General features: G+C 40.1%; 1 protein-coding gene across 1 annotated transcript in view; it reads right to left on the bottom strand.

The window, feature by feature from the left end:
• LOC109918594 (cleavage and polyadenylation specificity factor subunit 1-like) overlaps positions 1 to 14191 on the bottom strand; it is a 46973-nt gene that overhangs the window by 11576 nt on the left and 21206 nt on the right. Inside the window, exons 8-12 of the mRNA XM_048617662.1 lie at positions 12094 to 12233; positions 11594 to 11704; positions 6565 to 6658; positions 3383 to 3470; positions 1761 to 1883 (exon numbers count right to left, since the gene is read on the bottom strand). Coding sequence (XP_048473619.1) covers positions 1761 to 1883; positions 3383 to 3470; positions 6565 to 6658; positions 11594 to 11704; positions 12094 to 12233 — 556 coding nt within the window. The remainder of the gene's footprint in view (positions 1 to 1760; positions 1884 to 3382; positions 3471 to 6564; positions 6659 to 11593; positions 11705 to 12093; positions 12234 to 14191) is intronic.

Raw genomic sequence — 14191 nt, 5'->3', positions numbered from 1 at the left:
AGGAGCAGGAAAGTTGGCGTTTTGAGTCGGTACCCTTCTTCAAAATATGGGTCCCGACCCGAAACGTCAACTTTCCTGCTCCTCTGACGCTGCCTGGCCTGCTGTGTTCCTCCAGCTCCACACTGTGTTATCTCAAAGTCAGAAGAAAGCTAGTTTGTTTTTCTAACCAGCTGTTATAAGTTGTGGCTTTTAACCAGTATCAAGTGATTTTACAACTGTGAACCAGTTACTCCGTGCCTTCTGCATGAAAGTGAAAAGCATTGGAAAAGAGAGATTGACGAATGGCAAGTCCTGACAAGCAAAAGGATCATCTCAGTAAATGATATGGACGCGGGTCGCTGAACTGCTTTTCCAGCTTTTCCCTTCATCCAATACACAATGTTTTTTCACTTGTCCATCTGTATGTGCACGCAAGGGGAGTTTTAAAAAGAGATTAAGAGTTTCAACCAGTACAGTGACATGCTTTTGTTTCATAGTTGCTTAGCTGCAGCTAGAATCTATTTGTGTACAATAATTGCCAATTATTGTACAAGTTGAGAAAAGTATTTTGTGCTTTCTGTTAACCTGGGTCTAAAAAAAACAGGTAAATTGGGGAACATTGCATAATTCCTAAAATTACCTATGACAACTCCAGGAATAGCAAGGCTTGATTTTAGTGCACTACCCTGGTGAGGAGTGACAATTCTTTACTTAATATCATCTTTCCACACTAAACTCACTAGGTAAACAAAAACTCTCCCCATTTTCTGACAATGATTTCAAATCTGTGGTTTCCGGCGCTTCAGTTAGTTGCAGTAGTTTCTCCTATTTACATTGTTGAAACCATTCACAATCTTGAACACTACAACAATATCACAATCAAGACCCAAACATCCTATTTTATAATGAGCCAGTTTAACTGGTCAGCCACAGACACAAGAGCTTAGTTCTCGGATGGAAAGCTCACCTCCTCAACATGTGCATCCTTTCCACTATCTCCAACCGTAAGGTCAATGGTACTGTGCAATATTCAGTAATTATTTGAACCTGAACAGCAGCAACAATCCTAACAAAACCGACGCTATCCTGGTCCCGCAACTTGCTTTATTAGTGACCATTCTACAGGTCTTAACATCCAATACCCCCATTCAAAGAATTGCAGAATCAGAAATTGGAGATTGTTACAGCACAAAAGGAGGCTTTAAGCTGATATATCTGCACCAGCTTACTGAATAAGAAACTTAGTCATTCCCCTGCTTTCTCTCTATAGCCCCATACATTCTTTCATTTCACATAATAATCCAATTCCCTCTCAAATGCCTTGATTGAACCTGCCAACATTCCCATATCTCTAACAAAAAAATTAGAGGTCATCAATTCTAACAGATCATTCAGTTTCTTAAATACCTCATATTTCTCCAACTGAGGGACTAACGATGCCATCATATCACTAGATATGCTCATAAGTCATAGAAAAATCACTATTTTGCAATTACTGGAATCAGTAAATTTGGTATAGTTTTTATTCTTAAAGTCCTACTTTGTGCAGGTTCCTTTTAAAACATAAATTCAAATATGAAATTCTTCCGGGAGGAGTGAATCTTGTTTTGCACTCATGTCAACATCTTCCAGTGGTATTACGGACTGAAGGAACTTTCCAAGTAGGTAGTTTCACTTGGTGAACTATATCCCACTTCAAATCTATTGGCAGAACCTGACAGCATTTACAGTCTTCTGCTGATGCTTTCCAGTCAAGAGGACAGAACTGTGATTTTTAATACCTGTTTCTCCCGATCCTTTCCAACATCCATTGGTGCTTCCTGCAATTTCTCTGTGTATCTAAGCAACAGGGAGTTCCCCAAACGCGATCCGAGGAAAAGGTAACCTGGCTCCAATGTAGTCATCTGTGAGTGCAGGCAGATCACATTCACTCAGTCTGACCATTACAGTCAACAATCCAAACCCTACCTTGTTCAACTCTCAAAGTTAATGAAAAAGCATGAATACCCACAGAATAGACTCCTGAGTTTGATCATCCTGCTATGGTCAAACAAACAGAAGTGAGCAAGGTTACCCTCAGGCCAATGGATAATTTTATCTGAATAACAAATGGTACCATTGGGGCGGCACGACGGCTCAGTGGTTAGCACTGTTGCCTCACAGTGCCAGGAACCTGGGTTTGATTCAACCCTCGGGCGACTGTCTGTGTGGAGTTTGCACATTGTCTCCATGTCTGCATGGGTTTCCTCCAGCGCTCTGGTTTCCTCCCACAGTCCAAAAATGTGCACACTAAGAGGATTGGCCATGCTAAATTGCCCATAGTGTTCAGGGAGGTGCAGATTAGGGGGATGGGTCTGGTGGGATGTTCTGAGAGTCGGTGTGGACTTGTTGGGCTGAAGGGCCTGTTTCCACACTGTAGGGATTCTATGATCTATGAATATGGCCTAGAAGCATTGCTTTGGGCAATAATACTGAACCCCAGGTAACTAAAGCAACCGACATCAGCAAAAGAAAAGTGGCTGAAATTTGTTTTCTTTTGATACATGTGGCTCATTCAGCCCCTCAAGCTTGTATCACCATTCAATTAAATCGCAAATAATTTTTACATCAACGCACATCAGCCTTTGCTCCATATTGCTCGAGAAAAATAATTAAGTCATTTCTGCTATAATGCAATAGTTACGTTCCTGTGCAACATCGCATTATAGAAATAATGGGACCTATGGGATAAGTGGGGTTGGAGCAGATCAAAAAAAACTCAATCGCTCAGAAATCACTCAAAAGCCTAACACAAAGGATTGCACAATTTGAATAAATGTTTAATTCATATCTAATAATGAAATAAAAGTAAAATTAATACTTTACCTTGAAAAAATGTCAAGATGACCTAATGGGGGAGAAGGTTGTACTGTACCTCTCAGAAAGTACTTCATGACAAAACCCGCGAAATGATCACATGATGCCGGTGTGGAGACTCTTTTGGCGCTAACATTGTACGTATTCACAACAAAAGCCCGCGAAACAATCACGTGATGTCGACGCATACACCTCCGTGTACCAATGGAATCATGTAATAGCCAACACAAGTTCACATTTTGGAAATAGCATTCCCCTATCCAGCAATCGTGTTGCAGCCAATTCACTTCGACAAAACACGCATTATAGCAGAACCAACTATATTTTAACGGATCAAAACGTTTAAGGAATTGGTTGCATTTGGAACTCAAGGAAACTAGCCTTTGTGATGCATAAATATTTTTCAAAGAGATTAAGGGGGGAGGTGGGCAGGGCAGCAATAAACGCTGGCTTAGCCAATGACACTCATATCCCAAGAGCAAAAAAATACACCATCCAGAAACTCCAAAACAAAAAGTTACCAAATAAAGCGATGTAACAAACTTACGCAGGTTGTGAGGACACTAGCTGCTGCCTTGTCAAAATGGAATGCACGGACACTCCTCATCCCATCTGTTATCAGGGTCAACACATAGCTGCACAATTCAAACAGTGAGATCCAGTTAGACACATGTTAGCACAGGAACAAAAACAGAAGTTGCTGGAAAAGCTCAGCAGGTCTGGCAGCTCAGCAGGTCTGGCAGCATCTGTGAAGAATAAATCTGAGTTAACGTTTCAGGTCCGGCAACTTCTGTTTTTGTTCCTGATTTACAGCATCCACAGTTCTTTCGGTTTTTATTTTGACACAAGTTAAGTTTGTCCAGCAAGTCACTTTATTCTGAGACTGTCTCTTCTGGTCCTGGACTCTCCTATGAGGTGTAACATCCTCTCATCAATTACCCTGCAAAGCCCCTTAAGAATCCTTTATGACTCAATGAGATCACCTCTCATTCTTCTAAACTCCAGTGAGCAGAGTCTCAACCGGTTTACCCTTTGCTCACAAGACAATCCCACCATACCGGGGATCATCCAATGAAATAATACCTTTCCTTAAATAAGGAAACCAAAATGCTCTCAGTATTCCAGAAGTGACCTCATCAGCACCTTGTGCAGTGGCAGTAAGACTACCCTATTCTTACACTCCAGCTCCCTTGAAATAAGGGCCTAAATTCCATTAGTCGTCCTGATTACCTGCTGCACCTGGGTGCTAGCTTTCTGTGTTCCGTGCACAAATATCTCCAAGGCCCTTTTGGGCTGCAGCTTTCTGCAGTTTTTCTCCATTTAAATAATATTGTGTTCTTTTGTTTTCCCTTTCAAAATAAACAACTTCATATTTTCCCACATTATACTCCATTTGCCAACTTTTTGCCCACTTACTGTTTCTGTTTGCATCTGTTGCGAACCTGCGTCTCAAACTATTTTTGTGTCATCTGCAATGTTGGCCACAGTACATTCACTTCCTTCCGCTTAGTTATTGATATACATTGTAAACTGTTGTGGTCCCAGCATTGATCCCCATGGAACCCAACTGGTTACAGGTTACCAATCTGAGAAAGAACCCCTTACTCGCCGTTTCCTGCCCATTAACCAATTTTCTAACCATGCCGATACACTACCTTCAACACATATGTTCTTAACTTATAACTTAACCTTTTGGGAGTTACCTTGTCGAACACCTTATCGAAGTTAAATTTCAATCCAGTCTGGTTGAGACTTCCTTAAAAACTTTAATAAATTAGTCATAGTTCCCCTTTCATTAAACCATGCTGACTCTGCTTGATTAAATTATGATTTTCCAAATGTTCTGGTATTATTTCTTCAATAACCCATTCCAATAATTAGATGTTAGGCTAATCGGCCTATGGTTACCTGTCTTTTGTCTCCCTTCCTTTTTGATCAGGATATCACACTAGCACTTTTCCAATCCTCTGGTACTTCTCCAGAATCTAAGGACTTTTGTCACGTTTCATCCAATGCAATCACTATCGCTGTAGCTACCTCTTTTAGGATCCTACGCAAGCCATCAGGGCCAGAGAACTTATCTGCCTTTATTCCCATTTGTCTGTCTAATATTACTACTTTAATGTGATGATGGCACTTAAGTCTTCCCTATTATTCTTAACATTATTGGGATGTTCAAATATGTACTATATTCCACCAAATGTGCCAAAACAGCTCACAGTATCTTGGGCACAGTTATGGTATTGTGGTACCATGCCTGAGGCCAAGATCCTATTCCACTGTGAGTTGCTGCTATCATACTTGAACATCAGCAATCCATACAATCGAATGGTGGATTGTCACAGTTTTACATTGAACTGACTTTAAGATAAGGCGGAGTTTGAGTCCCAAGATAAGCTTTTATTTTTATGGCAGGGTGGTATTTCATTGAAATTTACAGAATACTGAGAGCTCTGGATACAGTGGATGTAGAGAAGATGTTTCCACTAGTAGGGGAGACTAGGACCTGAGAGACAGCTTCAGAGTGAAAGGATAAGTCTTTAGAACTGAGTTGAGGAAGAATTTCTTCAGCCAGAGGGTGTCAATCTATGGAACGCGCTGCTGCAGAGGGCTGCGGAGGCCAAGTCACTGAGTGCATTTAAGACAGAGATAGATTGATTCCCTTACTATTCAAGAACCTAAGGTCATAGGAAGAAGGCAGAACAGGATTGAGAAGACTCAGTAGGCTGAATGACCTAATCCAGCTCCTATATTGAACTTGGCTTACTAAGCTAAGTAAATAACAGTGCTGTATTCTAAAACTTGGCTAACCACAAGAAAGTTGAATGTTAAAAAATTAGAAGCATCAAATAGAAAAAGCAAATTGGCTGGGTTTCACTGTGGGTAAATTGCAACTGTGACTCTGATATACCTCAATATTTTGGCCAGTAGGCACAACTTAATGGTTGCCCTATTATGGACCAGACCAGACTCCCTCAAAACATTTTAATTAAGTTAGCCTAGACCCTAACTTTTTTTTTATTTTAAAGGCAAATGCAAAGTGTCTCAGATGCAATACCAACGGTCAAACTACTTGACATTAAGCAAAACACAATTTATTTAAACACTTTCGTTAAAATACAACCAAAGAAAGAGAAATTTGGAATAATTTAACAGATTGGAAAATTAACTGAATTATACATACAGTAACTATTACTGATCAACTGTTCCAATTTAGTAATATCGTATAAACACACCCCTTGGCAAAAAGGAAAACTCAGACACAGATTCTCACATGCAGTTCTCTAATCCAGGAAGGAAAAACACATCAAGAGAAGATTCAGAAAGTGTAGCAGTTAGGAGACATTCACTGAAGCTTCCAACTCTTTTGAGACCCCAAGAGCTTCTGATGTTATTGAAAAATCCAAAACCCAGAAATCTGGAGCTGAGAGAGCTGGCCACACTCATTCAGGCTGTTAGAAAAACCCAAGGCCCCCCAAGCTGTTTACTCAAGAGGTCTTATAGCTAGTTCTGCATCTCTGCCTTACAACCTCTCTTCAAAAAAAAGGACAAAAATAACCTCTTAAAGTGATAGGATCATTACAGCCCAAACACTACAGCAATTTCTAGATTTTACAAATTTAATTCAAATTCTTAAAGAGTTACTATATAAATGTGAGTAGATAGGAGGGTTGAAGGGAAAGTGTGAAAAAAGTTCACAAAGAACTAATTTCAACATCCAATACTTACATTTCTCCTCCCTTTAAGGAAATGACCATCTTATCGTAGGAGACAAAGGCAGCTTGAGCACAGTCCAACATAATCTTCACGCCATCTTGAATCCCTGTGAGACACACACACACCGGATCTAATGCTTAATTCACCACTGACATGCTATAGTTTGTGATGTCTTATGTGCCCCAATCACAAAATCAATATCCATCACCATTCCAATCATTAGTTTATTACAATCTTGGAATGATTAATTCACTACATACCCTGTTCACTCTACAATAATCCCAGATGTTATGAAATAGATTCTGATTTGGTCAGAGCAGCCGAATGGAAGAAAGAGACACCCCAAGATGCTTTGCAGTTAATGAAGTATTTGTAAAATGTAGCTACTCTTGCAATGTAGGAAACTCAATCAATAATTTGTACACAGCCAAGATCCACAAGTAGCAATATAATCTCGCCATGTGTTTTAGGTAATTCATGTCGTGTTATCTCTGGACGGATCAAAGCCAACACACTCCTGGCAAGCCTTCTACCTTGTGTCCCTACATAAATCTTAAGTCATTCAAAATTTCACTGTCTATTCTCTAAGCAGCACTATATTTGCTTCCATTCTAGCAATGCAATTTTAGAATTCTCATTCTCATTTTCAAATGCTTCCATGACCTTGGCCCCAATTTCTCTGCAACCCCCTCCAGCCTCGGGTGTCTGAGCTCTTCCAATTCTGGCCTTGGCACATTCCCAATTTTGAGCACCACACCACTGGTAACCATCCCTTCGGCAACTCTGACTCTACATTGTTGAACTGCTTCCCTAAATCACTCTCCACCTTGAAGACACTACTTAAAACTAACTTTTTTGACCAACAATTTCACTGCTTGTCCTTATAGAGCTCAACTTCAAGTTTTGTTTGATAATGCTCTTGAAGTACCTTGGAACACATTATTATACAAATGCAAGTACTGTTCTTTAGTGATGGTAGCCAAGGTATTAGTATTCCTCAGAATGTAGGGGCAACCTTCCTGTTTTTTTTCCCCAAGAAGTACCATGGGATCTTTTACACCATCCTGGACACCAATTTAGCATCTCATCAGGTAAGTGGCATCTCCAACTGTGCAATGTTGGGAACATCAGCATAGTTACTCTGCAGCAGACTTGAACCCACACTCTAACTCAGAGCTAGACACCATAACTAAGAGCAATATGTTAAGAGTTTAATAAAGGCATTGTCAATAATCTCAATCATCATTTTTACTTTAAACTGTCGCACTGCAGATTGTTAAAATTTTGTTCTCCCATCTGCCACAATCCTGTATGTTCGAAGCCCCTTTAGCTTTGTCTACTCAACACTACACATTTTCTTCCCAACTCCAATCCTTACTTGGGTATAAAGGCAGGCCAGGTGGATTAGTAATGGTTAATGTGGGACTACAGGAATTGAGAAGTGGGGAAAATTGGGCTGGGATGCTATTCGGAGGATCGGTGCAGACTCAATGGGCCGAATGGCTCTATCTGCACTGTAGGGATTCTGGGATTCTATGATTCTAGATACAGGGCAAATGTTTAAGGAGAATATTCCAGATTGTGCAGAATAGATACATTCCAACCAATAAGAAAAATTCTAAGGGATGGACCCACCATCCGTGGTTCACTAACAAAGTTAAAGATAGTATCAAACTCAAAGACATAGTTGTGCAAAGATAGATAACAGGTCAGAACATTAGTCAGAATGCAAAAAAAAAACAAAAATATACTAAAAGATTATTGAAGAGGGAAAAATTAAAGTATAGGAGAAAATGAATCAAAATATTAAAAGATAGGAAATGTTTCTTCAAATATATATAAAAAAAGTTTAAAAAGTAAACGTGTTCTGAAGAATCCTACTAGAGCCAAAACATTAACTGTTTCTTTCTACACACTGTACTGCCAGACCTGTTGAATTTCTCCAGAATTCTCAATTTTTCCTTTAACAAATTAACGGTTCGTCCTAAAAAAAAAAGGGGAGTCTGGGGAATTAGTAATGGAGAATAATGAGAGGACAGTTGAAGAGATATTTTGAGTTGGTCTTCACTAGAGACAATACAAGTAACATCCTGGATTTGGTTGTAAACCAGAAATTGAAAGGGAGAGAGGAATTCGAGAAACTTATATTTACCAGGGAAGTAGTACTGAGTAAATTGTTAAAACTGCAAGTTCACAAGTCCCAATGAATTTAATCCGAGTGTTTTAAAAGAAGTAGTTAGTGAGATAGTTGATGCATTGGTTTTAATTTTCCAAAATTCATTAGATGCAGAGAAGGTTCCTTTAGATTGAAAAATTTTTAAAGTTACTCCTTTATTCAAAACGGAAGGAAACAGAATGCAGAAAACTACAGGCCAATTAGCTTCATATCTGCCATAGGGAAAATTTTAGAAGCTATTAGTGAAAATATTATAACAGGGCACTTGGATAAGATCAAGGTACTCAGGCAAAGCCAACATGGTTTTGTCAAAGGGAAATCATGTTGAATTAATTTATTGGCACTCTTTGAAGAAGCAACTTGTAGATAAAGGAGAACCAGTGAATGTACTGCATTAAGATTTACAGAATGCATTTGATAAGGTCACAGATCAAAAGGCAGAATATTTAAATACTTTGAAATTTTAAAATAGATTCTTTATTTGTCATCATAGTCCCAGAGGATCACAGGGTTACCAACTCATTAGAGAGATACAACTGGTGATGGTTTAACCCAAGGGTCACCACACCTCGGTGCGAGGGGGAAGTCAAGGTGGTACCCTTCATAGTAACCGCAGCCAGTATAGGAATAGAACCCATGCTATTGACATCACTCTGTATCGCAAACTAGCCATCCAGCCAACTTAGCGAACTGACCGCAGATTCTTGATTACTAAAGGGATGAAAGATTATTGGGGATATGCAGGAATGTAGAGTTTATGTTAAAGTTAGATCGGCCACAATCTTATTCATTGGTGGGGCAGGCTCAAAGGGCCAAGTGAACCACTCTTGATCCTTGCTTGTATGTTCTTATGAAACATGCTAGAAAAACACATTCATGGGCAGTGGGGGATAATGGACTATGCTCCACTGGAATGTACAGGCTTTCATCTTGGTCAAATATTCTGTCAATATCCTATTGGCATCACGTGTGGTTCAGTGGGTAGCATTTGTGCCTCAAAGTCACACACTGAGATTTCAGCACAATATTGAGGGAATATTGCACGGTCAGAGTAGTGCTCATTTTCAGATGGGCATTAAACTAAGGCATGGTCTTGCCTCCTCAGATGGATGCAAAATTAAGTATTTCAACCTTTATAGAATTTTGAGGTATTAAGGTACTGGTCAGTCATTCAGACATTAAAGGTGAATGAAGGAAAGTCATTGCATTTTTACATTCAATAGCATTAACATTACAGAAACCCCAACTATCAAAATTCCACAAGTTATCACTGACCAGAAACTGCACTGGACAGTCTCTAACAATGCTATGACTACACAAGCAGGTCAGAAGCTAAGAATCATGCAGTGAGCATCTCATCTTGACTCTACAAAGCCTGTCTTTTTTTTTATTCATTCATGGGATGTGTGTGTTGCTGATTGGAGCAGCATTTAAAGCCTCCCCCCCAGTTGCCCTTGAGAAGTCATGGTGAGCTGCCTCCTTGAACTGCTGCAGTCCATGTGCTGTGGATAAACCCACAATACTGTTAGGGAAGAATTTCCAGGATTCTGACCCAATGACACTGAAGGAACTGTGATATATCAGGATGGTGTGCGCTTGGAGAGGAATTTGCAGGTGGTGGTGTTCCCATGTATCTGCTGCCCTTGTCCTTCTAGATGATCGTAATCATGGGTTGGAAGGTACAGTGTAAGGAGCCTTAATCAATTTCTGTAGTGCATTTTGTAAACTGTACAATATACCATAAGTGGTGGAGGGAGTGGATGGTTGTGGGCTGCTTTGTCATGGATGGTGTGGAAATACACTCCTTCAGGCAAGGGCAGGAGTAAGGTATGATTTCGAGTATGACTAGATAGGGTTGTTGCATGACTAGTTCAAGAGACAGCTCTCTCAATTTTGGCACTAGTAAGGGAGACTTTTCAGGGTCAACTTGGTTGTGTTTACCATTGTGATTATGAGCACCTTGGTCAATAACCAGTTTCATCCTTTTTTTCCAGGTTTTATAGTGATTTCTAAGCCATTTCAGAAGATAGTTAAGAGGCAACCACATTAGAGTCTCATGTAGGTCAGACTAGCAAAGGATGGTAGGTTCCTTCTCTATAGGTCATTAGATGGGCTTTTCGAACAAATGACAATAGCATCATGGTTATCATTAGACTTTTAATTCCAGATGTATTTTTGTAATGACTTGCCTTGGAATCGTTTGCCTTAGTGGAATTTGAGCCCATCAATGGAACATTATCTAGTCCCTGGATTACTATCCCAGCAATAATATCCCTAGACCACTGCTTTCCCCGTAAGGGGCTAGTCAGGAGTCTGATGCAATACTCCCCATTTCCCCGGTTGAGTGCAGCTCCAACAACAGTTAGGAAGTTCAACACCATCTGAAACAAAGCAACCTGTTAGACTGACACCTCTTCCATCACGTACAACATTCACTTCCTTCACCACCGATGCACAGTAGCAGCAGTGTGAATCATCTACAACATGTACCGCAAGAAGGCAGCACTTTCCAATTCCTTAATCTATACAGTTAGAAGGACAAGGACAGGAGATGCACTAGAACACCATCACCATCTGCAAATTCCCATGCAAGCTACACACCATCCTGACTTAAAAACTGTATCATGTTCCTTCAGTGTTACTGGATCGGTACCCTGGAACTCCCTAACAGGGTGTCCCAAATCTAAAGACTGCAGTCACTCAAGACGACAGCTCACTGCAATTCTCAAAAGCAGTAGCCAGTGACATGCACGTCCTATGAACAAGTTTTAAAAAGTGCATTATTGCATGAGTCAGAATATGGTTTGACCTCAAACAACTTATCAGGCTGGAAGAAAACCACCAAGTTGCAGATTGTCAACTTACGAAGCGGGAAAGACGTTGTTCCGTTTGTCAGACTATTCAGGGACACTCCATAAGGTGGGACACTCTGGTTGAGGTATAGCAACGAGTTTACAGCAAAGATGACCACACCACCTGCAAAAATGGAGTCAATCCATATCAAACTGAAAAAGAATGACACCGTACAGTAAATATCATCTAAAGATTTGCAAAATATTGCTACAAACTTGAAAAGAGAGCAACAGAATTGCACAGATTTTCCTGTAATGGAGTAATTCACCCCAGACAATACAGTTTCTTTTCCGTCAGCAGGATGCCGGGAATATGCAAAAACTCATCACTTGTTTCACTTTGCCCTATGATCCATCCCTGACTGACAGATATTCTATTCTCATTTTCCGATTAATTAGAAAGTGCAGAAGGTCCAGGATCACTCCACTTGGAAGGCTGAGATCTAGCGCTGAACATCAACCCCTACCACTGTTCTTGTACATTGTTACTTATGTAGCCTTTCATTTGCTCACCTATGGGTTTTGGTACTGCCAGTGCCTGGGTGCAGTCGAATGGTAGGTTGCTCAGTGACCAAATGACAGGATGGACTTTTTGCATGATATTTAAGGAGATAGCAACAATGCTGCAGGTGTCCTGTCGCACTGCTACACGACTAGAAACAAAAACAGGAAAAATGTACAATCAGAAACATACTCCTCATGCCAAACTTAAACATTTCAACATGAGATATGAGAATCGGGAAAAAAAAATCATTTTAGTAAAACACAAAATGTCTAACAAATTTTAAAAAGCAGAATAGTGAAAATGCTTAAAATGAATGGAAAAAAACTCAGTTTTAGATCTGTGCCCTCAATCAGAATGGTTGGAAGTTTTGAAACAGATCATAGATCTGAAACATTAGCTCCATTTTTCTTCCCACAAGGATTTCCTAACTTGAAGTTTTCCAGCATTTTCTAGTCTTATTACCCGTAACTGCATTCCTAGATCCTGAGGAATTAAGTGGGAAAGGCTCTGGTTCAATCTTTGATCTCAACTGGAGCAGCAGAATTGGCCTGAATGGCCTCCTTCTGTGCTATAGCAATTATGTGATTCTACAACTAGTCCAATTGCTTTATGATAATGCCTCCACTGTTCAACCCATTGGAAGGGAATCGTCCTTCATCATGATGGCATCTCACTTCCAATATTCTCATATGAATAATTACCACTTAAATAAGATATAAAAGGAAACCCAAGGGATCTTGTGGTGCTGTGGTAGTGCCCCTACCCTAGGCCAGAAAGACCTGATTGAAGTCTCACCTGCCCAGAAGGTATGTCGTAACAGGTATCATTTCTTAATGAACTGTTCAGACAACAGGGGATCTGTGAAACTAAGAATAAGTGACCACTAAAAAAATTTTTTATACAGTGTCTTTAATGTATTGACATTAAAGGACCATTATAAAACAATATGGGGCACTGAGCCACACAAGGAGATATCCATCAGATGAGGAGCTAATAAGAGGAAGAAAGCCAAGAGGAGAGGTATGGGGGAAAAATTCCAGAGCTTAAAGTCCAGGCAACTGAAGGCATGGAGACCAATAGCAGAGCCTAAAGCAATTAAAAGTGAGGGTGTACAAGAGGCCAGAGTTAGAGATATTTTGGATGGTAGTGGAATAGAAGGCCACGTTCTGATTTTAAAACATAAATGAAAACATTAAAATGAAGCCAATGTAGCTTAGGTGAAGGTGACATTATGTCGAGGTTGTACAGAATGTTGGTGAGGCCTCTTCTGGAGTACTGTGTCCAGTTCTGGTCTCCTTGTTAGAGGAAGGATATTACTAAACCAGAGAGGGTTTGGAAGAGATTTACCAGGATGTTTTCGGGAATGGAGGGTTTGAGTTATGGGGAGAGGATGGATTGGCTGAGACCTTTTATCCACTGGAGCATAGGAGGCTGAGAGGTGACCTTATAGAGTTTATAAAATAATGAGGTGTATAAGTAAGGTGAATGACAGGTGTCTTTCCCTAGAGTGAGCAATTTCAAGACTAAGGGGCATATTTTTAAGGTGAGAGGAAAAAGATTTAAGAGAGATATGAAGGGCTTTTTTAAAACACAGAATGGTTTGCGTGTGGAATAAACTTCCAAAGGATTTAAAAAACATTTAGATAAGAACATGAATAAGAAATGTTGGGAGGGATATAGGCCAAGTGCAGGCAGGTGGGATTAGTTTAGTCTGGAATTATGGTCAGCATGGACTGGTTGGACTGAAGGGTCTGTTTCCATGCTTTATGGCTCTATGAAAGATCTTGTCATATCAGTCCTCTGTTATTTCAATGCTGATAGGCTGTGTACTACTGCAGAAAGTTGCAGTATAGAGGGATTTGGTGGGTCTTTGTGCTCGAATCACTAACTTCTCTCATTACAAGTGCAGTGGTTAATAGGGAAAGCAAATGGAATATTGGCATTTATTTCACAGAGAATGGAACATAGAAAAAGGGAAATCATACTAAAACTGTACATATCAATAGATAGTAGGAACTGCAGATGCTGGAGAATCCGAGACAACAAGGTGCAGGGCTGGATGAACACAGCAGGCCAAGCAGCATCATAGGAGCAGAGAGGCTGACG

This window comes from Rhincodon typus, chromosome 2 (genome assembly GCF_021869965.1).
Source record: "Rhincodon typus isolate 14 chromosome 2, sRhiTyp1.1, whole genome shotgun sequence".
Classification (NCBI taxonomy): Eukaryota; Metazoa; Chordata; class Chondrichthyes; order Orectolobiformes; family Rhincodontidae; genus Rhincodon; species Rhincodon typus.
This window is presented reverse-complemented; position numbering and strand designations above follow the sequence as displayed.